Genomic DNA, 25038 nt, shown 5'->3' on the forward strand with positions numbered 1-25038 from the left:
GCTGCCCGCCCCGCATCCCTCGTCCTCGCCCTCTACGCGTGGTCTGGGGAGCGGGGCACCGCGGCCTCCCCTTGCCACCTTCCCCCGCGGGTCTCCACGCTCCCCTTCCCCGCCTCCCTCTCCCATCGGGCCCCTGCGGAGGAGTATGGCGCCTTCCCACGCGTGACCTCGCATCCACCCTGGATGCGCCTTAGGAAACTGGACAGGGAAGAATGGGCGTTTTGTGGGGAAGGCTGAGGTAGGCGACGTGCTTTGGTCCTTACCTGTCATTCACTTCGATTTCCCTTGGGTTCTGTTTCCTTCACCTCCACCTGCACAGACTTGTTACCATGACAAGGGAGATACAGAAGTTATCCCTCTAAATTAGTAAAGGGATGTTTGTCTTCCCAGCTACAGTGATGGAGAATGGACTTTAGGGTCTAATCGTTAGCAAGGTAACAAATAATTTGAATGAATGCTTGCATGTGTTCCGTAGGCCCTTTTAATATACAGAGAATCGTCAAAGCAATTTAATTGTTAAATAAGGTTCTAATAATTGAATGAGGTCATGAGGAAAAGAGAGAGGGCCGAGAGAGGCCTTACAATTAGAAAAATCCGCTTAGACCTGACGGAGTTGTGGTGAATCTAAAAGAGTAGTTGCTCAGGAGACAAAAGACAATCTAGGTGAAAGAGGGAAAAGTATTTTTTTTATTGTTTAGATAATAATAAGATGATGGGAGGTAACAAGATAATCTTACCTCTGAAAAGGAGCAAAACTACGTAAGTTCGTAATTTGATAGTTTCTGACACTGAACAAGACCTTTGAGAATAGTCCAATAACCTTTTCACCTACTTGGTATTTAAGCATGTCACCTGCTTTTTGTGTAACCTTTTCTCCAATTGATTTAGGATGCTATATTTAAAGGCCATTGAATGCAGTGTTAATTGCTTCTGCTCTTTGACACTGTTAAAATAATCTGAATACTATCTTTTATCATAGTTATTAGATTTATTTCTTTTCCAACTGACCCGTTATATATTCTTTGATTTTATTTTATATTGGAAGCATCCTAGAGTATAAGAATTATTTGGGGTTCCTTTATGAGGACCCAACCCAGTGCTATAAATAATAATTAATAAGTATTTATGATGTCAAAATGATAACATATTTTTTCAGAACATAGCAAGGACTATAAGTGGCAGACACTTTAGGGAAAGAAGAGATAACTAAAAGTAACTGATTTATTGTATCGCTCAAGCAACCATAGTCTTCATTAAATGCTCTATTTTTGAAATTAACAAAATAAAATGTAATTTATCCAATATATTTATCAGATTAAAGTTTTTTGGATTGAAATTATGGTTTCTCAAGTCTCAACTGCAATTTATGTGTCAGTCTGATCCTAGAAGCTATTAGCCATATTAAAAAAAAAACCCAGTCAAGTCTCTATATTTGGAGTAATAATGTTCAACAATCTACTTACGTACTTTGGTGGTCTAGCAAGGTTCAGATTAGTTTGAACTTCTTCTAGAAAATTGATGACTACTTCTGTATTGTGAGATCCTGGATGCTTCCTATGGAGAACAGATCCCCATCCTCTCTCCCATTCACATGCACGAAATCGCAGCATCTCGTTTAATACAGTGTGAAATTCTTTTTTTTAACATCTTTATTGGAGTATAATTGCTTTACAATGGTGTGTTAGTTTCTCCTTTATAACAAAGTGAATCAGTTATACATATACATATGTTCCCATATCTCTTCCCTCTTGCATCTCTCTCCCTCCCACCCTCCCTATCCCACCCCTCTAGGTGGTCACAAAGCACGGAGCTGATCTCCCTGTGCTCTGCGGCTGCTTCCCACTAGCTATCTATTTTACGTTTGGTAGTGTATATATGTCCATGCCACTCTCTCACTTTGTCCCAGCTTACCCTTCCCCCTCCCCATATCCTCAAGTCCATTCACTAGTGGGTCTGTGTCTTTATTCCTATCTTACCCCTAGGTTCTTCATGACATTTTTTTCCTTAAATTCCATATATATGTGTTAGCATACGGTATTTGTCTTTCTCTTTCTGACTTCACTCTGTATGACAGACTCTAGGTCCATCCACCTCATTACAAATAGCTCAGTTTCGTTTCTTTTTATGGCTGAGTAATATTCCATTGTATATATGTGCCACATCTTCTTGATCCATTCATCCAATGATGGACACTTAGGTTGTTTCCATCTCCGAGCTATTGTAAGTAGAGCTGCAGTGAACATTTTGGTACATGACTCTTTTTGAATTATGGTTTTCTCAGGGTATATGCCCAGTAGTGGGATTGCTGGGTCATATGGTAGTTCTATTTTTAGTTTTTTAAGGAACCTCCATACTGTTTCCTATAGTGGCTGTATCAATTTACATTCCCACCAATAGTGCAGGAGGGTTCCCTTTTCTCCACACCCTCTCCAGCATTGGTTGTTTATAGATTTTCTGGTGATGCCCATTCTAACTGGTGTGATGTGATACCTCATTGTAGTTTTGACTTGCATTTCTCTAATAATTAGTGATGTTGAGCAGCTTTTCATGTGCCTCTTGGCCATCTGTACGTCTTCTTTGGAGAAATGTCTATTTAGGTCTTCTGCCCATTTTTGGATTGGGTTGTTTGTTTTTTTAATATTGAGCTGCATGAGCTGTTTATATATTTTGGAGATTAATCCTTTGTCCTTTGATTTGTTTGGAAATATTTTCTCCCATTCTGAGGGTTGTCTTTTCATCTTGTTTATAGTTTCCTTTGTTGTGCAAAAGCTTTTTTTCATTAGGTCCCATTTGTTTGTTTTTATTTCCATTCCTCTAGGAAGTGGGTCAGAGAAGACCTTGCTGTGATTTATGTCAAAGGGTGTTCTTCCTATGTTTCCCTCTAAGAATTCTATGATGTCCGGTCTTACATTTAGGTCTTTAATCCATTTTGAGTTAGTTTTGTTTATGGTGTTAGGGAGTGTTCTAATTTCACTCTTTTACATGTACCTGTCCAGTTTTCCCAGCACCACTTATTGAAGAGACTGCCTTTTCTCCATTGTATATCCTTGCTTCCTTTGTCATAGGTTAGTTGACCATAGGTGCATTGGTTTATCTCTGGGCTTTCTATCCTGTTCCATTAATCTATATTTCTGGTTTTGTTCACGTACCATATTGTCTTGATGACTGTAGCTTTGTAGTACAGTCTGAAATCAGGGAGTCTGATTCCTCCAGCTCTGTTTTTTTTCCCTCAAGACTGCTTTGACTATTCGGGGTCTTTTGTGTGAATACATGGGGAAGAAGAGATAGTATCTCTTGCAGAAGAATTCTAAATAATTAGGTAGCTACTCCACGCTCAAGGGAGTGGGGCATAACAGCCTGCTCCTTAAGTAAGGGCTGCATGTAGTGACTTCTTTCCAAAGAGTACAATGTGGAATGGGAAGAAAAACAGTAACTTTAGGGTCGATAAATCTGACAAACACTACCTCAGCCAGGTGATCAAGGTCAACAGCAATGGTGATAAGAAATATTGATATTATGTACCCTTGCTCTGAAGTGATAAAGATGGCATTTTACCTCCGTGGTCTTTCTCCCCCAAACCCATAACCCCAGCCTAATCATGTGAAAAACATTAGATGGTTTCCAATTGAGGAATATTCTACAAAATATCCAGGTAGTTCTCTGCAAAACTAAGTTCATCAAAAGCAAGGAAAGTCTGATAAACTGTCATAACCAAGAGGAGCCTAAGGGCACATGAAAACTAAAAGTAATGTAGTATCCTGGATGGGATCCTGGAATGGAAAAAGAACACTAGGTAAAAACTAAGGAAGTCTGAATAAACTACTGACTCAATATTGGTTTAATAATTGTAACAAATGTGCCATATGAATGTAAGATATTCATAATAAGGGAAAGTGTGTGGAATATATGGGAACCCTGTACTTTGCAATTTTCATTTAAATTCAAACTGTTCTAAAGAATAAAGATTATATTTAAAATCATAAATAAATAAAATGTGAAAAATAATTATAGCCTTTTGCAATAATTTCAATCATATGGTATATCTTTTTTTTTTTTTTTTGGTACACAGGCCTCTCACTGTTGTGGCCTCTCTCGTTGCGGAGCACAGGCTCTGGACGCGCAGGCTCAGCGGCCATGGCTCACAGGCCCAGCCGCTCTGCAGCATATGGCATCTTCCCGGACCGGGGCACGAACCTGTGTCCCCTGCATCGGCAGGCGGACTCTCAACCACTGTGCCACCAGGGAAGCCCCATATGGTATATCTTAAAGAAATAACTGCCAAATGTATCTTATGGTAAAATAGGTTGAATAGTACCTAAGCATAAGCATGTTGTGAAATTTAAATGAGGTCAACCATGTAAAGTAGTATGACTACTCAGTGAATGTTGTTTGCTACTGTTCTTGTTATTATGGAAGCTGACTCTGACTCAGGTTCAATCCTCAAAGAATCAGCAGTGCAGTAGAGAGACAAGTAAGAAGATGAGTATAATAAAGGGTAAGAAGTGATGACAAATGACTCTTCCCTTACTAACTATGTGACCTTGTAATCTGAGTTAATCTCCCTTACTAACTATGTGACCTTGTAATCTGAGTTAATCTCAGTGCCTCAGCCTCTGGCACCCAATAAATGTAGCAATAATAATGATACTAATCTCAACAATACCATTGATGACAAATTACAACAGAAGTATGATGGGACACAATGGAAACAGTAGTATCTCCTAACCTAGACTGGGGTTGTCAGTGGCTTACTAGAAAAGTTAATAGCTAAGATATATGTCATGAATACATGTTAACTAATTCATGTGTTCATTCAACAAACATTCAATGAGTTTCTACTATGTTTATCAGGCACTACCCCATCATTTTTTGAGAATCAAATCAAGAGTGATTTCCCCATCACATCCTCCCCTGCATCCACAGGCAGACTCTCAACCACTGCGCCACCAGGGAAGCCCCAGATCATAGATTTTAAGAGCAACTAGGGAGATAAATACTATGCTATAATGGAAAACATCCTGGTCCAGGAATCAGGAGACCTCAGTTCTGTTTTTATTTCTGGCCCTAACGTGTGTGGGCATGGGCAAATCACTGGCCTCTTTAAGGTTCTCCTCATCTGATAAATGAAGATAATGCATTCCCTATCTTCTTCATATCATTGTTGTGTGGGTCAAATGAGAAAATGACTATTAAAGTATAGTTAAAGCATGGCACTTTTATTTTTTGGCCAGTGAAAATAGTACAATACCATAATGATGGATATATGCCATTATGCATGTCTAAACCCATAGAATGTATAATACCAAGAATGAACCCTAAGGTGTCTGTGGACTTTGGGTGATTATGATATGTTAACATGGGTTCATCAGTTGTAACAAGCATGCCACTCTAGTGGCAGAAGTTGATAATAGAGAAATCTATACATATGTGGGCCCAGGGGGTATATGGGAAATCTCTTTAACCCAAAACTGCTCTAAAAAAAAATGAAGTCTTAAAAAAGGAAAAAAAAAAAAAAAAGGAAGGAGGGAGGGAGAGAAGGAAGGAAGGAAGGAAGAGAGGGAGGGAGGAAAATTTGTACTTAATTCCAAAGTCCAGGAGAATGGAGTCAGTATTAGATTTAACTTTATTTAGAAAAATATTTTTACATGCCCAAATGTTATGTAATAATTCATGTTGATTATATGTTTATGCCACTGAAAGAAGAGTAAAACTGAGTGTCTTGTCTTGGCCAAAAAACAAAAACAAAAACAAAAACATGGCATTTTAACCACTGAAATTGTTACCCATAAATTTACTTTAAAGAGAGTAAGTTCTTTAGTGGATATTGAAAAGATTTTTTAAAAGCTTTGTGGGGCTTCCCTGGTGACGCAGTGGTTAAGAATCCGCCTGACAATGCAAGGGACATGGGTTCGAGCCCTGATCCGGGAAGATCCCACATGCCGCAGAACAACTAAGGCCATGAGCCACAACTACTGAGCCTGCGCTCTAGAGCCCGCATGCCACAACTACTGAGCCCGCGTGCCACAACTACTGAAGCCTGCACGCCTAGAGCCCATGCGCTGCAACAAAAGAAGCCACCGCAATGAGAAGCCCGTGCACCACAATGAAGAGTAGCCCCTGCTCGCCGCAACTAGAGAAAGCCCACATGCAGCAACGAAGACCCAACACTGCCAAAAATAAATAAATACATAAAATTTATTTTTAAAAAAAGCTATTGTGATATATCTCTCTTCATTAATAATTGAATTAAGTAACCATATATAATGTTCTGAATTTTACTTTGTAAGTACAAAAAGGAAATAACCATCGCTATTTCTTCCCATGGGGAAAAATATGGATATTCTATAGTGTACTCTCGTGTTGAAAAAACTACCCCCAATACCAAGGTAATTTAAAAGGATTATACAGATTTGGCCACCACAAGTGTAATTTAGATAACTTAGCATTGTTAATTGTTTTTATTGTTCTTAAAAAGAATAACATGAACTATATTCTCTAATCTTTGATTAGATATTTGTTAACATTTTCTCTCTCACAGAGGGATATACTGGGAAAAGACAATATAAGTTTTCTTTAGAATTTTTATCTGTCCCCTCACAACAAATACTTTTCTCCCGAACCTCTATGAGAAAAGGAAGTTTTACGGTGGACAACTGGCAGATAGCACCTTAACAAAGTGATCATGTTAATATGACCAGTAATGGGACAGACTGATGCCATATGCCTTCTGAAGTGAGGCACTGAAAAGGCCACTGCATATATAACACTACATGGCAGTGTGTCTCTAGAAGGGCAAGTGGCTTCATGGCTCCTTTTCACTAGGCTCTCAGGGGAACTATTAGGTTGAGTCGTAAAATGAAGTGTGGGTGAAAGTTTTAGGAGTGGGTATGAGCAAAATGTACTGACAGCAAGTATTTCTGGAAGACTGTGTGTCCCCTCAGAAAACCAGCATTCATATAGAAACAGTTCTCAGCTGCTGGAGAAGCGGTAGTATGCTACCTCTACATTTTTGCACGGGGCCCATAGCAAAATGTCCATGGGGCTCTGGAGCCAATTCAGATATTTCTGTCTCAGGATGGCCAGAGCCAGGGCCCTGCCCCGAGTGCTCATGCTTCTCCTCTCCCAACAAAAGCTCACTGATGAGGTCCGTCCGGGTGGTTTTGAACAAGACACCACTTAATCAAGAAATGTATCCCAGGCCAGTGCCTCTCAAACTTTAACGCGTACACAGTCCCCTGGGGATCTTGTTAAATTGCAGATTCCAATTCAGTATGTCTGGCATGGCACCCAAGATTTTGCATTTCTAAGGAGTTCCTAGGTAATGCTGATGTTGGTCTGCAGATCACACTTTTGAGGGTCCTACACATCCCATTTCTGTCCCCACAAACAAAGTGATGACCAGTGATTACTGGTAAAACAGGCCTAATTTAGTCAACTTTTATCAACTGGCATGAAATTAAAATTGTTCTGGCTGAAAGACTTGCCTTCAAGTTTTCTTGAATAGCATTTTAACTATAAATTAAACTGATTTTATGCTTATCACTAATGAATATATATAAAACTCTGTAACAGTCTGCTGTATGGCAGATCTTTTCTCTAAATTAGATTGAGGATTTCACTCTGAAAATGGCAGATGGTGGAAAACATTAACATTCTAAATTCTCTTAAGACCTATCTGGATGACATAGCATGGAGCAAAAATTGGGCTTGTTATGCTAAAATATTAATTTTATCATTTACTTTTAGTTTGAGCAGAGTTTGCAAACTGATAGCTCTTGGGCCCAATTCGATCTATAGATGTATTTTGTGTGGCATATGTAGTTCTTGTTTGTTGTTGTTTGTTTGTTTGTTTGACATAGTATTTTACAGTTAGAACCTCATCCATAAAAATACTTTAGAAATATTAACCTTCTTTTGATCTGTTGACATGCTAAACTTTCTTTACTAAAGAAAAAATTTAAAAACACTAAAACATTTGACTCTCCATATAATTGTTATGACTATATTGTTAATTGATTACATTCAATGAAATCCAGAGCAGAATAATGTGAGAAAAGAAATAGCAATGCTGTTTAAAAAAAAAAAATCTATGAATTCAATGAAACACAAAATGATATTGATAATAAAATGAAATAGTTAAAGGAAATAATTAAATTCAAATACTAAATATGGAAAATGAAATCCATGCATTGAGGTTGATATCTTTAATAGACAAAATATGCTCCCACTTTAATAATTAAGAAAATTATACAGTACAATTTTCAATGATCTTGTGGTGATTGCCACATTAATGCCCCATGAATCATTCTTCCCAGTATCTGTGCCCTTGTGGATCCCCTTCCAAATCGACTCTGGATTTGTCCATGTGTCAGCATTGGCTCATGGGGACATCAGCAGACATGATACAAAGAGATGCTTGGTAAGTGTTTGTATGTTGAGGCTTTAGATCACCAAATAGTACAATTTACTTGAAATGTCACAAATATCTCTAACTGCCAAGTCAGAATCATAATAATAATCACTAAGAGACTCTGCATCTTTGTATCTAGATATTTGGCTACTTAAGGAAACTTAGAAGGTTAGCAAAACCTAATGGATTATGTGCATTCCTAGTCACCGTGGCAGGCCAACCATACCGAGGCATTCATGCTCTTAGACCTGGTCTTGCCACTCAGCATTCTTAGAATGATGCTATGGTCACATGAAGGGGCCCATTTAGCTTCTTTTAAGGTGGAAGACCACATGTAAAGAGAAGCTAGTCATCTTGGCCTCCAAGTGAGCCCTGCCACAAGCCTGTGGACTTGCAGACTATAGCTGCATGTATAAATGCAGAGACCAAAAGATTTCTTCTACCTCCTTCTCTCTAATTTGTAGGTTAATTAAGTTACTTATATGGAACAAACCTGTAAATTAAAATATTCTTAATAAACTTATACAAACCTGTAAATTAAAATATTTGTAATAAACAAAATATTGCTGTATTCCATATTCTAAAATATGAACATAATTATATGTATTAAAATTGTTTGAATGCCCAGGGAGTGTGGAGAGTGAGGATAAATAATGAGTAAAGTTAAAGCCAAAGTGTAGTCTATCACATCCAAGATTTTTTTTAAAAGGAGCTAAAGAATGATGACTCATGATAAAAGCAATTTTTATTTTTTGTTATTTTTTTGAGTTATTTATTTATTATATCTTTATTGGAGTATAATTGCTTTACAATGTTGTGTTAGTTTCTGTTGTACAACAAAGTGAATCAGCTATAAGTATACATATGTCCCCATATCTCTTCCCTCTTGCGTCTCCCTCCCACCCTCCCTATCCCACCCTCCTAAGTCATCACAAAGCACCGAGCTGATCTCTTTGTACTATACAGCAGCTTCCCACTAGCCATCCATTTTACATTTGGTAGAGTATATATGTCAGTGCTACTCTCTCACTTCGTCCCAGCTTCCCCTTCCCCTCCTGTGTCCTCAAGTCCATTTTCTACATCTGCATCTTTATTCCTGCCCTGCCACTAGGTTCATCAGTACCGTTTTTTTAGATTCCATATATATGTATTATCATACGGTATTTGTTTTTCTCTTTCTGACTTACTTCACTCTGTATGACAGACTCTAGGTCCATCCACTTCACTACAAATAACTCAATTTCGTTCCTTTTTATGGCTGAGTCATATTCCATTGTATATATGTGCCACATCTTCTTTATCCATTCATCTGTCGATGGACACTTAGGTTGCTTCCATGTCCTGGCAATTGTAAACAGTGCTGCAATGAACATTGTGGTACACGTATCTTTTTTTTTTCTTAACATTGGAGTATAATTGCTTCACAATGGTGTGTTAGTTTCTGCTGTATAACAAAGTGAATCAGTTATACATATACATATGTTCCCATATCTCTTCCCTCTTACGTCTCCCTCCCTCCCACCCTCCCTATCCCACCCCTCTAGGTGGTCACAAAGCACCGAGCTGATCTCCCTGTGCTATACGGCTGCTTCCCACTAGCTATCTATTTTATGTTTGGTAGTGTATATATGTCCATGCCACTTTCTCGCTTCATCCCAGCTTACCCTTCCCCCTCCCCATATCCTCAAGTCCATTCTCTAGTAGGTCTGTGTCTTTATTCCTGTCTTACCCCTAGGTTCTTTGTGACCTTTTTTTTCTTCTTAGATTTCATATATATGTGTTAGCATACTGTATTTGTTTTTCTCTTTCTGACTTACTTCACTCTGTATGACAGACTCTAGGTCCATCCACCTCACTACAAATAACTCAATTTTGTTTCTTTTTATAGCTGAGTAATATTCCATTGTATATATGTATCACCAGTTTTGAGCAATTTAATTATGTGCCTACATGTAATTTTTGTAAAGTTTCTTGTGCTTGGGGTTCGTTGAGCTTCTTCAATCTGTTGGTTTATAGCTTTTACCATCTTTGGACAATTTTTGGCCATATTTCCTTCAAATACATTCTTTAGTTCTCCTACCTTTCCTTTGAAAATTCCAAATTTTAAGAAATTTTTTATTTTGGAGTAATTTTTGATTACACAAGTGCTGCAAAAGTGCAGGGAGTTGATGTGCACTCTTCTCTCAACTTCCCTATTATTAAGATCATATGTACCGTGGTACCTTTGTCAAAATTAAGAAACTAACGCTGGTACATCACTAATAACTAAACTTCAATTACTTATTGCTTGGATTTCTTCAGTTTTTCCATTAATGTTCACTTTTTGTTCCAGGATCCAATCCATGATACCACCTTGCTTTTATTTGTCAAGTCTTAGTCTCCTCTGATCTGTGACTGGGGATATTAATTTTAAGAATATATTTTAACACAATATATCAAAACATCATTTAAAACTGATCAATATTTTTAAAATTATCAATAATGTATTTTACATTATTTTTTCATACTAAATCTTCAAAATCTAGTGTGTATACTTGCAACACAAACTAAACTCAGACACTTTCATTGGAAGTACTCATCTGCTTTTAGAGCTCACAAAATTTACAGTTGAAAAAGTAGATTCACACTCTCCAGTTGTTCCAATATACTTAAAATTCTTCCAATAATTTCACTGAGTATCAGTCTTTAAATTTAAGTTAACTAATTAAGAAATTCAGTTCTTCAGTTGCAGTAGCCACAGATCAAGTGTGCGATTGCCCTATGTGGCTAATAGCTACCATATTAAATAGTGCAGCTCTAGACCACTGTAAGAACTTCTGTTTTTTATTCTGAGCTCTGAAGGGTTTTGAGCAAAGGATTGACATGATCTCGTTGAAGATTACTCTGCTGTGCTGGAGAACAAATTGAGGTGAGGGCAGAAGCAAAGAGACCGGCCAGGAGGCTACTGCAATAACCCAGGTGAGTGAGGAGGGTGCCCGGTACTAGGGCAGTAGCGGTGGAGCTGGAGAAAGGTGGTAGAATTCCAGGACTACCTTGTTGGACCTGACACAATCTGCTTACAGATTAGATGTGGGGTCAGGAAGGACACCAAGATTTTGGGCTTAAAAATGGAACAAGGAATGTCCTTTACAGAGAAGATTTTGTAGGAAGTAGGTTGGGAGTGGGGAGATCAGGAGCTGTTTTGAACATTTTGAGTTTAAAATACCTATGAGACATTTAAGTGGAGACGTTAAGTAGACAGTGGATATTTGAGTCTGGGGTTCAGGAGAGAGAGTTCTGCCGGGGTTATACATTTGGGAATCATTAACACATAGATAGTATTTTATTTTATAAAATATTTATTTGTTTATTTTTGGCTGCGTCGGGTCTTGGTCTTGGTTGCGGCACGTGGGACCTTTCGTTGGGGCCCCCCAGCTCTCTAGCTGTAGCGCATTTGTGGCACACAGGCTTGGTTGCCCTGCAGCCTGTGGGGTCTTAGTTCCTGACCAGGGATCGAACCCACATCCCCTGCATTGGAAGGCAGATTCTTAACCTCTAGACCACCAGGGAAGTCCCCAACGATGGTATTTTAAAAGGTAAGATTTGAGGACTTCCCTGGTGGTCCAGTGGTTAAGACTCCCCTGCTTTCAACGCAGAGGGCACAGGTTCGATCTCTGATGAGGGAAGTTCCGCATGCCACAGAGTGCGCCCCCCCCCCAAAAAAAAGAAAAAAGTAAGATTGGAGGAGCTCACCAAAGGAGTGAGTGTACAGAAATAAGAGTTAGTAGCAGAATTTTCAAGAAAATCCAATTTTCAAAATGCGTTTCAAAATGCAAGTTTTGAGATCAGGCCCCAAAGAGATCAACAAGAATTGGTGGAATAGTATATTCCTTCAATTAAAAGCAGTGTTAGGCTCAATGATGCAAAGGTAGTGATTAGCCAACCAGGTATAGCAAATCATTTTGCTGTGCTGAAGCAAAAATACAGAGCCAGAAGGTATGGAAAGATGTATTCGGTGAGGAAGGGCTTTCAGGCTGGCCGGGTGGCTAGTCAGAGCTGGGAATGCGAGGGTTCTGACAGCTTTGGAGTTAACAAGTGACAGCTGCAGTTAGTTTCCTACACGTACACAAAACTAACCAACCTGTCCTGCCATAGAGCGTATGTCTTAATGCTGGTACAACAGGCATCTCGTTTCGCAGATGAAGAGAAGCATTGCCTTGGACCACAAAGCCACTTAGCCGCAGAGCCTCGCCCTCGCGTAGGTTACCAGGGAGGTGCCCTTCCCCCGAGGACACGAGCTCTAAAGTGGGACAGGCTCGGAGGGAGGGGGGCTGACAAGGCGAGTTCAGAAATAGCAATCGTGATGGGCGTGTGAGTTCTGCGCAGAATTCTGACAAAGGGGAGGTCCTTGGCCTGAAGACGAGGCATACAGTCATTTAAGTATAGTGGAAGAACTAAGGCTAGTGGAAGCTCAAGGACAAAAAGCACTGAGATTCTTGAGTTGGCGCTGTGAAAGATCCTTCCTTGCCGCATCCTCCCTAAGTCGGGCAGTGAGGAGCCTGAAGAACCGAGGAGTGAGGGGGCGGTGGCGGGGAAGGGCCGACTGACACGGCCCCTTTTAGGTCCTGATGCTGGGAGCAGCGTCCGCACTCCTATTTTCCTTTCACCGGGTTACTCTGCCCGGGAGTGGCTACCTCTCGGGCAAAACTATGGCCTGGTTAAACGGGAAGGTGCAGGAAAGCCAGTCTACCGGCGCCCCGGGGACACCGGCCAACAGCCAGCATCCCTTTCACTCCCGGCTCCGAGCGGGCAGAGTCAGACCGGAAGACCCCGCGGGGCTGGGCTCGTGGGCCGCAGTAGAAGGGGCGGTGTCAGGGCACACGAACCAATCACGGCAGACGTATCCACGTGGCTAGCACTGGCCAATAGGCGGCCGCGGCGGCCGCGGCGGGGAAATTCAAACGTGTTTGCGGAGAGGGGCTGGGGTTCCATCTTTTGTCCTCAACTCAGCTTTGCGGCGGAGAGTCCTACCTTGCCGGCGCACGGAGGGACGGCGGCGGCCGGTGTGTGGGCTCTTTAGCCGCGCCGCGCGGGCCGGTGAGCGGTGGGGGCGAGGCGGGGAGGGCTCACAGCCCGGCAGAAGACGTAGGGTGCGGCTCAACGGGCTGGAGGGGGAGGGGCGGGCTCTCTGCCCCTCCAATCCTCCCGTAGTGCCGGAGATTTTTTTTGTTGAGAACCCGGGAAACGAGAGGTAGATGTGGACTTGGCTGGAGAGAGGGCCTGGCAGGGCATCTGGGGAGACTCCCTCTCTTGTCTGGTATTTTAGAACAGGGAGAGGAGATGGTGGCCATGATTCTGACAGTTACCTTTGGAACCTGGCTTCAAGGGGTGATACCTAGCTGCCCGCTTTATCCCCCTTTTTCATTGTTACGCTCGAGATCTGGGCGCCATTGATATCAGTGACCCTGGGTTACTGGATTGATGGGTTTGAGAATCACAAAGATGAGGTTGACAGGAAGAAAGACTGCGGACGCTTTGTGGACTAAACATCAACACCATGCAGATGAGCAAGTGCTCAGTACTGTACTAATACAGTAGATTCTTGGTATTAGAATGATTAAGGTAGCACATCATGTTTCTGCCAGATGTGCACAAGAACAAGCTGCTGATACCCCATTTATCAATAAAGGGCAGTGATGTTGTATGTATCATGCTTTGAAAGCACTTGCAATGTGCAGGTTTACTGACATAAAGCAGATGAATAAAGGAATGGTTATTCTCACTACCAAAAGGATTTTTTTATGCCTATATGTCACTACCAGAATCCAAGCAAACATACCATCACATTTTTTTTTGAACGACTGAATTTGCAGATGGCCCAGAGAAAATAATTCTGGAAAAAGAGTGAAAGGAAGGCAGAGAAGAAAAATGGAAAGGGGGCAGCAACTTCTGTGTTGTGCAATGGCTTCATTGACGTTCTGGTGGAAAGAAGAGGTGGACTTACCTGTTGGAATCCTTGCTGGGCAGATTACGAAGACATGCTGTTGTTTTTGTGCACGTAGCTTCACAAATACCAGCCTGATAATATCTGTGTTGAGATATTCATATAATTAATGCTTTTGTCTCCTGGGTTCTAAAAGGCTAATTGCAACATTTTTTTCTTTAATGCTAGTAAAAATAGGAATTCTGAATAGTTCGGTTTTTTTTTCCTTAGAAATGGAGGCTGAGGATTTAAGTGGTAGAGAATTGACAATTGATTCCATAATGAACAAAGTGAGAGATATTAAAAACAAATTTAAAAACGAAGACCTTACTGATGAGCTAAGCTTGAATAAAGTCTCTGCTGATACTACAGGTGAGTTCCCTTGTTTTGAATACCTCTGAGGTAAAGGAAGGAAATGTGAACCACTGGGTGTTCACATGGTGTACTTTTCTCAGTAATTGATGCTCACCAGTTAGAGCACAAACATTTTACGTTTTAACCCTTTTGGGTGGAAATGTTCCCATAATTTTCCACTTTCTTAAGAAAGGACACGTAACATCACATGTTACAGTGTGCTCAGAGGTAATTTTCATAACTCTTCCCTTATTGGCAGCTCTCATTTCTGCTGATATGCCTGCCATCAATAGGTATGCCATTTTTTTTTCCATTCCTTTTTTTGCTGCAAACTGAGAAAACCTCACCAATCTCAATAAAATGATGTACAGATTTAAGGTTAAACACTCAGTATTTGATTTGAAGAATCTTCCTGTTACTCTCCTGGCCTTTCCTATTCTCCCTTGCTCACAGCAGCTTCCTTGCTATGCCTCCTGTGTGCTGGACCAGCTCCTATTCCAGTGTCTTTGTTCTTGCTCTCTGCCCGGAACACCACTCCCCAGCTATCTGCCCACTCTTACCTCCTTCAAGTCTTTGTTCAAATGTCATCTCATCGAGGCCTTCCCTAACCCACCTTTTTAAAATAGCAACCTGTGGGGTTGGGTGTGTGTCCCCTATTTCCTTTCCCTGTATTATTTTTCTCTATAGCACTAATCACCTTATATCTCCTTTACTCATGTGTTTATTGTCTCTCTCCTCCACTAGAAAGTGAGCTCTCTGAGGGTGTGGCTTTTATCTGTTGTGTTGTGTCTGCAGAGCTAAGAATGGTGCCTAGCAAGCAGTAGGTACTTAAATGTTTATTGAATGATGAATAAGTGAAAGTGCCCAAAGTTTAATGCCCTAGTTTTATGAAAAGTATTAGCTCAGAAGCCAAATTCTTTACTATATTTTAGATTGTTGAGTTTTTTTGAAAAGTGACCTTTGGATAAGTTTGTTGTATCTGTACTTACCATTAAGTGGATGAGGGATTGAAAGCAAATGGAAGAACCTATAACTAGTCATGATGGCAGGTCATATTCACTTGAAACCACTTAGAAACTGATCATTTTGGTGTTAAGCAAATTCTTAATATGGTGATATTCTATCACCACACTTTGTGTATTTAAACAGTGGTAACAAAGCTTGTACGCCAAGGTAGATAAGTCCTTATTTAAAATCTTTAGCTTGCTCAAAACTGTGAATACTTAACGTATATTGATAATTGGGATGTAAGACATGATACTGAGGAATATTAAAACCGTGGTTTCTAGATGAGAAGAATTTAGTATCTACTATGCTACATTATAATATATGTTTGACATCGAATGAATACTAACACAATAAGACAGGATGCTTTAAGGTTTTAAGAGAGGGAGAATGGGGTATGAGAAATACATCTGCAAAGACCGTTTTTTTAGACACCTTGAAGGCTAACTTGTTAGGAAGGCGATGGGAGGTAAAACTGAAAATGAAGTTAAGATCAGACCAGATTAAATTTAAGGGTAAAAACAAAGTTATGAATCTGTTTTTTGTTTTTTGGGTTTTTTTTTTTTTTAGTAAAAAGCAGAAACAGTAATTTTGTTTGTAAAAGCAAATATTTAACCTTTGTTGAAGGTAACTGAAACTAATAGAAGGAATGATAGTTTCTCTGAGAAATCTAAATCTAATAATGTTTAATAATGACTAAAATATCCTGAACAGGACAACTAGTAACACTAAAGAAGGTTAAAAATAAATTAACAACATGAAAATCTTGGAGAAATGTGGGTAAATTGGAGGGAGAAGAAAATGACCATACCAGTTGCTTATCTTTTGTAAACTGGTTTTGTTTGATCGGTTTAAAACTAAGTTTGAGGAATATGGATATAATGTTGGATCAATAAGGTTGTAAAGGTTATGTTAGGACTAGGGCAGTACGTTTCTAAATTTTTAATGAATAAGCATGAAGCATTTTCCAAGAAAGTTGGTACTGGTGGTGGTGAGAGAGGCTTAGGTTTTCTTTGCGTCGTTAAGATGCTAAGATAGAATTCTGCTGCAGCATCAATATTCTTAGACTGCATATGGTTTTCTAAAGCTCCTCATAAACATTTATTTCTAAGTTGTCTCTTCCTTCAAAATATATAGCTTTTTGTAGTACAGTATACCGTCATAAAAATATATATACAGTAAATAAGTTTGCTTATATTTACATGAGTTGTTAAAGTTTTAAAGAAGTATTTTAGGGAGTTTGTGTATGTTCATACTGAGAGTATCAGTGATTAACTGTAATTTGAAAGAAAAGTGCAATTTGGCATTTGTTTTATTTCTTTCCTCTGTTGTGGTATATTTTGTCCCCTGTTCAGATAACTCGGGAACTGTTAACCAAATTATGATGATGGCAAACAACCCAGAGGACTGGTTGAATTTGTTGCTCAAACTAGAGAAAAACAGTGTCCCTTTAAATGATGCCTTTTTAAATAAATTGATTGGTCGTTACAATCAAGCAATTGAAGCACTTCCTCCAGATAAATATGGCCAAAATGAGAGTTTTGCTAGAATTCAAGTGAGATTTGCTGAATTAAAAGCGTAAGTATTACCATTTTAACTGCATTTAGCTAACTACATTACATAACACATAACTACATCACCAAAAGGTAAAATGAAAACATGTTGTCAGAATTACTTGTAAGAAATTTATTGACAAAATCCTTTTGTTTATAATTAACAAGTGAGTAATGTAAACCTTCTTCACTATGTACATATTTCCACAAAGTTACATACTCTAGACTCTGCCTAAAAAGATTTAAAAAATTAACTTATTTAATTTTACATACAGAAAAAAGAATAATATCTTGTGTCTTTTGGAAAATAGAATGAGGAGTTATCAAACTTAGGCAAATGTGTCCTTTTTCTTAAAACTTGACTCTGAAATCTTTATTTCAGTATTCAAGAGCCAGATGACGCACGCGACTACTTTCAGATGGCCAGAGCAAACTGCAAGAAATTTGCTTTCGTGCATATATCTTTTGCACAGTTTGAACTATCACAAGGTAATCTGAAAATGTCAAGTCCGAATTTTAAGTAGAAGATAACTTCCTACTGTAACTTACATTCGAATATTAAATCATGTGTATGAAATAGAAGTATGAGGCGAAACGTCAGATGAGAATATGGTGGAAGAATGCTACCTAAGTGTAAATGTGGAGAATATTTGTCATACTGGCCCTTCCACTTGTGAGGAGTAACCCAGGAAAATAAGCATGAACATCACGTGTGTGCTATTAGATTCAGGAAACATCTAAAGGAAAGTGGCTTCTTTACTGAGTATTTCTGGGATGAGGATCTAAGATATTTAAACCAGAGCTTAGATAAGTTTATCATGTACGATGGTGTCATAGCACCAGAATATATATCAGAATATAATTGTACCATTAGTTGGTAGTTCAATTAAAAAAAAGTAAACTGCTGTAGAAGCTTTTGTTTCTTGCTCACTTGGTTCCACCTAATCTGGACATTTTAGATAGAACAGGGGCCGTCTCTTCCTCAGACATTTTTAGCCTGGCCATTAGCCTTTACTCTTCTCATTTTCTGGGGCCTTTGGATCTATCCTGCTGGCCCTCTGGCCACGTTTTCCTGTTTTTCCATTTGCCTTGTTGCTGCTCCAACCCTGATCCCATTTTCCACCAGTAATACACATATTATCACCATGTTTTTTTTTTTTTTTTTTGGCTCAGCCAGAATCCTTGTAGTCATGTCCAAAGCAGGGCTAACTCCTTGGAGAGTATTCGCCAGGACGGAGGTTGGAGAAAAGCACTGTATAAACTCAAATCCTGAACTTCTACTTATGCAGATGATTTCTGAGTCCTAGTTATCTGAATCATCTTCTCTGATCTATCCTGTGCACTATCAGGTGACTTAAAAAAAAAAAAATCTTCCCTTTCCTGCCTAGGAGAATTGACTCATTGCTTGTTAGAGTTTGGCCAGGCCTTTAAGATCATCTATCTCTCATTCTACTTTTAAAAATTTTTGAGGTGTTATGGCCTATCAACAGCAGCTATAAACTTATATCTTTAGAATACAAATTTTGAAAATCTCAAATTATATTATCTGTAAATAAGGAATAAACCTCATTGGTACCACTGGGATGTAGTAGTAACCTCAAGGTCCAAATTGTGATTATTTTGAGCAAGGTTGATGAATAAGTTTCAGGAAAAATGCAAAATCCCTGAAGTCCTATGTGCTTTTGGTGTGTATGTGTATTTTTGTAGGGGTGGAGGACATTCCATAGTTTTTATCAGATTCTCAAAGGAGTCTATGACCTTAGTAAGCTCCCTAATTACTAGTTCCTGTCTAAGCCTTTCTTTCTTCTTTTGCGATCCTGAAATGCTCAATACATGAAATATCAGTACTCTGAATAAATGTAGTCTTAGTCTCTATCAAATATGTTTATGTTCTTAAAATTTGTAAACTGTGAGAAGCTAGAGGCTGACTCTTAACCATTTTTATACCCAAGTGCCAAGTGCATAGTATAGCCTAGTGGCTCCCAAAAATGCTGACACATTTCATAACATACATGATGTATATACATTTAATATTTATAAATGAAATTCTAAACTAAATGTATTGGGTCAGTTTGCAGTTGAAAGAAAATTTGTTTGGTAATTTATCTGTAGTCAAAAGGTAATTTTGGTAGTTTCTCAGTTATTCTGCATTTTGGGGGTGGTGTAGCTAAGTCTGGTAGCTAAAGATTAATCTTTATTGTTACATTTTTTCACATGAATCCTTTTGATGGGAATTCCCTTTAGCAAAAGGTGTCAACCTTAATGACTAAATGTTCTTATAAATGATAATTATTAGGCTGCATTGTAACAGATTGATGCTCTTGAGACTGTTGCAACATCTAAGGCTTAGTTTTCCCTTTTACTAAATTCTCTCAAGTTTCTGTTTGAGTTGACCTTTGCTGCCCCCATTTTGTAACTGCTTTGCTAACATTTCTTTTACTTGTGAAAATGGACTGTGGCGATAAACCAATACATAATTACATCAGTTACATCTTACACAAGTAAACTGTTTGACATGACTTGTTATCAGAAGTGAGAAATTGCTTATTTCCTTATGAATAACATGCGTGAGCCTTGGAGTAAACATTTTTGCCTAAGACTTTTAAATTTTTTTCCTAGGTCCTGATGAATACACCTCTGGGGAGTAAAGGTTGCTGCATTAAAATGCCGATTATTTTTTACTTTGTTAGGTAATTTCAAAAAAAGTAAGCAACTTCTTCATAAAGCTGTGGACTGTGGAGCAGTACCACTAGACATGCTGGAACTTGCCATTCGGAATTTAAACCTTCAAAAAAAGCAGCTGCTTTCAGAGGAAGAAAAGAAGAGTTTATCAGGTAAATACGTTAGTGTGTGCTAATACTTTTCTGTGGTGTTTTGTCCTGCAAAAAAGGATTCAGGATAATAGTTTATAGAAAAATATCATTGATTTAGAATGATCAAAATCTAAGATTAAGTTTTAGATGTAAAGGAGGTAAGAGTTTTAGAAGTAACAAAGTCATTACTTTCTTGTTGGAATTTTTTTTTCCCTAATCAAACTCTAATTGGTCACACATTAAAAACAGCTTGATCTAAGACAATAAGGTCCCACTGTATAGTACAGGGAACTGTATTCAATATCCTGTAATAAACAATAATGGAAAATAATATGAAAAAGAATATATATATATAAATTACTCTGCTGTGTACACCAGAAACTCTTACAGCATTGTAAATCAACTATACTTCAGTTAAAAACAAGCAAACAGAAGAACTTGATCTAGGCAAGAGAATGACTTTTTGCTATTAGAAATTAGGAATGTGTCTCCACGCTGCGTAAACAGTTATATAATTATGGAATAGTTTTGAAGTATAGTTAGAGAATTATCTTCGTAACATCTTCATGTCTGCATATCTTATTTGGGGACAAATATTTACTATGAATTGACTTTTAAAACATTCTTATTTATGAGATTACTTTTTCGTGTATTTCTTATGTCCTTATAAATTTCATTACAATTTCACATGTTTACAACATCTACAGTATCACATGTGCAAGAACCGTTCCCCAGTACACTTGGACATTTACAGACTAGGAACATCAGTTGTGATTCCAGAGCACAGACCAAAGCCAGGTCTTTGTATGGGTAAGGAAACTGAATCCATGTTTTAAATGCTCGTCCTACATTTATATTATTTATACGTCTGCATATATATTTTCATGTTACAATAACAGTATTTAACAGTTGATGAAAATGCATGTGTCAATATTATTCTTTTAAAAATCAGGAGTATTTCCTTTCTGTTCAGAGAGAACATACCCCCTCAAGATGCAGAGATAGGCCATCGAAATCCTTTGAAACAAACAAACAAAGCTAAACGAGTAAGTTATTTTTAACTCTGATTAAAATGGTAGTGGTGAGGTCTATACTTATTTCCTAGTTAGTTACTTAATCTTTCAAAACATTTTTAGTCATGCCCATTCGGAAGAGTCCCAGTTAACCTTCTAAGTAGCCCGGATTACCATGAGAAGACAGATGCTTCAGTTGCACCACCTTTTACTAAAAGGTATGTTTGAGTTTTAATTTTTTAATTTGGTTTTGAAACTTGAAGATTGATGGCAGAATGATCTTAAAGTCTTTTACTGTGTGAAAGTAATTATGATTACATTTTTATTTAGTACGAGGAATGAGTGGGATATGTGACTTTATTTTGCTTTTGCACTCATTAAAAATATTCATTAAAGGAACTATTAAAAAATTAGGAAACACAGAGGAAAAAAGATTAAGTCAACACGAACCTTAAAAGACTATGCAAACAGCCCTGGGGTAAAAACTCCTGATGTTTGAACATTTCTCCCTTATGGTAGCCTCTCTGGTAAGACTCTTTTTAGTGGGTATGGAAGTCTCCCTAGGGGTGAAGGGAGGTCTGGGAACAATTTCTTTTGCAGCTAGTTCAAGGAAAGAGGCAGCTATCAGTGGGAGAGATGATTAATTCACTCACTTGCTCCTTTTTTTATTTTTTTACATGTGCACCTCACTTTACAGTCAGCATAGCCCTTATTCTTTTTTGTTTTGTTTTGTTTTTTAAATTTATTTATTTTGGCTGCGCTGGGTCTTCATTGCGGCATGCAGGCTTCTCTAGTTGCAGCACATGGGCTCAGTAGTTGTGGCGTGCAGACTTAGTTACAGTATGTGGGATCTTAGTTCCCTGACCAGGGATTAAACCCCTGCATTGGGAGGGAGTCTTCACCGCTGGCCCACCAGGGAAGTCCCCACTCATTTGCTTCTGAGCCTAGGGCTTCAAGAAGTGGGGCAGGGTAGGTAGAGATGAAGTATTGTTCACCACATCTAATGTGTTCTCCTTCCTTCAACTTGAAAACTTAGAATCCCGTATTCCAGGTTAGCTAAGGGACCTCATTTTTCTACTCTATTTTTAACTGTAACCACTATTCATTACATTATTTCTAATGGGAAAGGCTCCTTGGATTCTAGAAAATCATTTTGCAAGTAAACTTTAGAAATATAACCGCTTGTTTTTAGCTGGTGTCTTCTATACTTAAATTCTTTTTATACTTAGGGCTTGACTGAACATTGATATTAAAGAGCATTTTGGATGTCGAGGTTAAGCTCCAGAATCTTATGACTGTTTTCTTGTCATCTCCATTTCAAGTGCTAGCTTAGGAGATTTTCTCCCACTCAAAAAAATAAACAAACCAGCCATTTTCTCGGTGCTTGTTTTGATAGATTGTGAGCTAGGCAGTCTCCCATAGGAGAGCCTACACCTTAGTTCTTATCCTTAAGCTATTTGCAACCTGAAGTATAGTTTGATCTACATACTGCTGTTCCCTTGTCCTTTCCCACATGCATACCTGACTCCAGCTGTTACTTATTACATAACAGGGTAGGCAATCACCTACTTACTTCTCATCTCTCTCACTTTTATCACTGCCCAGCACTTTAGTCACGTTTATACTGGAATCTTGTTATTTTAAAAAATATCTTTCCAGGGGACTTCCCTGATGGCGCAGTGGTTAAGAATCCTCCTGCCAATGCAGGGGACACGGGTTCGAGCCCTGGTCCAGGAAGATCCCACATGCCGCGGAGCAACTAAGCCCGTGTGCCACAACTACTGAGCCCGTGTGCCACAACTACTGAAGCCCGCATGCCTAGAGCCCATGCTCTGCAACAAAGAGAAGCCACCGCAATGAGAAGCCCATGCACCACCACGAAGAGTAGCCCCCGCTTGCCACAACTAGAGAAAGTCTGCACGCAGCAACGAAGACCCAACACAGCCAAAAATAAATAAATACATACATACGTACATTTATTTAAAAAAATCTTTCCAAGTGACTTTTCCAATTAAAAGGTGTACATATTGTTAAAAAGTCAACTTTAAAATTGAAAAAATAATACATAGAAATGATCGATTTCAGGTTAAACATTACAATTGTTTTGTTTCATGGGTAACAGACAGATCTCTGGATCAGAATGCCGAGATACAGTCGTTTCTGGATCTAAATCAAGTGGAAATGATTCCAGTGACTTGAGACATTTAACGGTATGTCCATTTTAAAATCTTTCCATGAAGCAAGGGTTCCTGACCCAGGGTCCATGGAGCTTTTTCCGGGAAAGGAGTCCATGATTTATGTATCTCCAGCAGTGTTCCTGAAGCCCCAGGAGATGTCGGACCACTGATGGGAAGTGGCACATAAGTCCTAAACTGTTTCCCCTCAGTTGAGGTGGTAAGGCAATGATCAGCGATCTCCTGGGGTAACTCTGAAGTAGCAATGATTATACAGTGTTTTAGCAGGTTAGTTGGCCTGGATTTGGGAATAGCGGGGCGAGCCATGCCCCCCAGCTTTTGTTTCTTGGTGTGTTTAATCATATGATCTGGCAGGGCATCTTAGACAAAAGTGAGGGAGTGGCCTTGTGATGGGGCAGAGATGAGGGCTGAGATAATCCTGGCGTCCTGCTATGGCAGATGTGTGAACTTCAAAGACAGGAAACAGCGTTAATCCCTGGTGCACTGAGTTTTAGGGGTTATACTGTGCTTACTGTCGTTGAGTTAAACCCCTGGCATCACAATGTAGGTCTTTTTGATTTTCGATTCCTTGTAATTTGTCTCTCTCTTTCATGGTCTTTGCTTTTAAATAATGAGTTTAACTAGTTTACAGCTATCTTAGAGAATAGTGCATAGTTGTGTGAAAAGTTTATTTTCTGGATTTAGAATAATACTGTCTTAGACTTATACAAATCTTAATTTTGGCCAGTGCTGTTATTTTTGGTGATAAAATAGGATCACAGTAACAAAATAATGAAGTATGTTTTATGTTAGATTCAAATTTTGCAACCTCTCTTTTTAAGTGACTATACTTTATCATTTGATTAATATGTCTATTGAAAATAAATTGGCCAATTTTATGGTTATGGCCATTCCCATTGCTCTAGTCAGTAATTCAAGAAGTTATCTTTGCTGGCAGTTTGTGAGTCCACATGTAAGTATAATAGATAATTTTCCCAGCAGTCTTTTCATATAAGTGAGACTTTAGTATATTGAACACTAAGACAGATTAGTACTACTTCCATTGATGAGACTTTATTTTATATAAAATCAAATCAAATCTTATTCTTTTTATGTAGTCTGTTAAAAATATTCGTTCCAAGGAACCTCTGGTGTCAGATGAGAAGAGTTCTGAACTTATTACTGATTCAGTAACCCTGAAGAATAAAAGTGAATCAAGCCTTCTAACAAAATCAGAAGGTAAGAGTGACAAAACAGACTACTTCTTTAATTAAGAGAATCACTGTGTACTTGTGAAAGTTGACCAGCCACCTAACAATTGCCATGTAAGACTATGACTATGTCCCTTTATCTTGTATTTCAGTTAAATTTTATAGATTATATGAAAAGTATTAAATTCTATAGGAAAGAAAGTTTATTTGCCTAAAAGGTGCATTAAAGGAAGGTTGGAGGGAAAATACAATGGCACGGAGTTATTGTTCTCAGTTGGCTTGATAAATACTTTCTGGAAAGGACACAGAAGCTGTATTTATATGATAATTCTCCCTTTCCTCTTTTGTCAAACATTTGCTTTTCCAATATATGAGTACTAGGGTGAATGTTCTAAGGCTATATACATGAATGAGACAGGGTCCCAAGGAGATTGCCAACCAGTGTGGGAGATCTGCTGATAAATATAATGCTGGGTAGAATATAGACTATCATGAGAACCACATCAATAAAATGCTATGAGGATTCAGTGGAAGGAGAAATCT

General features: G+C 38.6%; 1 protein-coding gene across 1 annotated transcript in view; it reads left to right on the plus strand.

The window, feature by feature from the left end:
- Window positions 1-13364: 13364 nt before the first annotated feature.
- The window catches only part of TTK (TTK protein kinase), a 42754-nt gene continuing 31080 nt past the window's right edge, over window positions 13365-25038 (plus strand). The window contains exons 1-10 of the mRNA XM_082634304.1: window positions 13365-13486; window positions 14604-14744; window positions 17087-17309; window positions 17667-17773; window positions 19975-20118; window positions 20805-20907; window positions 21071-21143; window positions 21234-21328; window positions 23233-23320; window positions 24403-24523. Coding sequence (XP_082490430.1) covers window positions 14606-14744; window positions 17087-17309; window positions 17667-17773; window positions 19975-20118; window positions 20805-20907; window positions 21071-21143; window positions 21234-21328; window positions 23233-23320; window positions 24403-24523 — 1093 coding nt within the window. The 5' untranslated portion in view covers window positions 13365-13486; window positions 14604-14605. The remainder of the gene's footprint in view (window positions 13487-14603; window positions 14745-17086; window positions 17310-17666; window positions 17774-19974; window positions 20119-20804; window positions 20908-21070; window positions 21144-21233; window positions 21329-23232; window positions 23321-24402; window positions 24524-25038) is intronic.

Source organism: Mesoplodon mirus (assembly GCF_964341445.2).
Source record: "Mesoplodon mirus genome assembly, chromosome: 10".
NCBI classification, from domain to species: Eukaryota; Metazoa; Chordata; class Mammalia; order Artiodactyla; family Ziphiidae; genus Mesoplodon; species Mesoplodon mirus.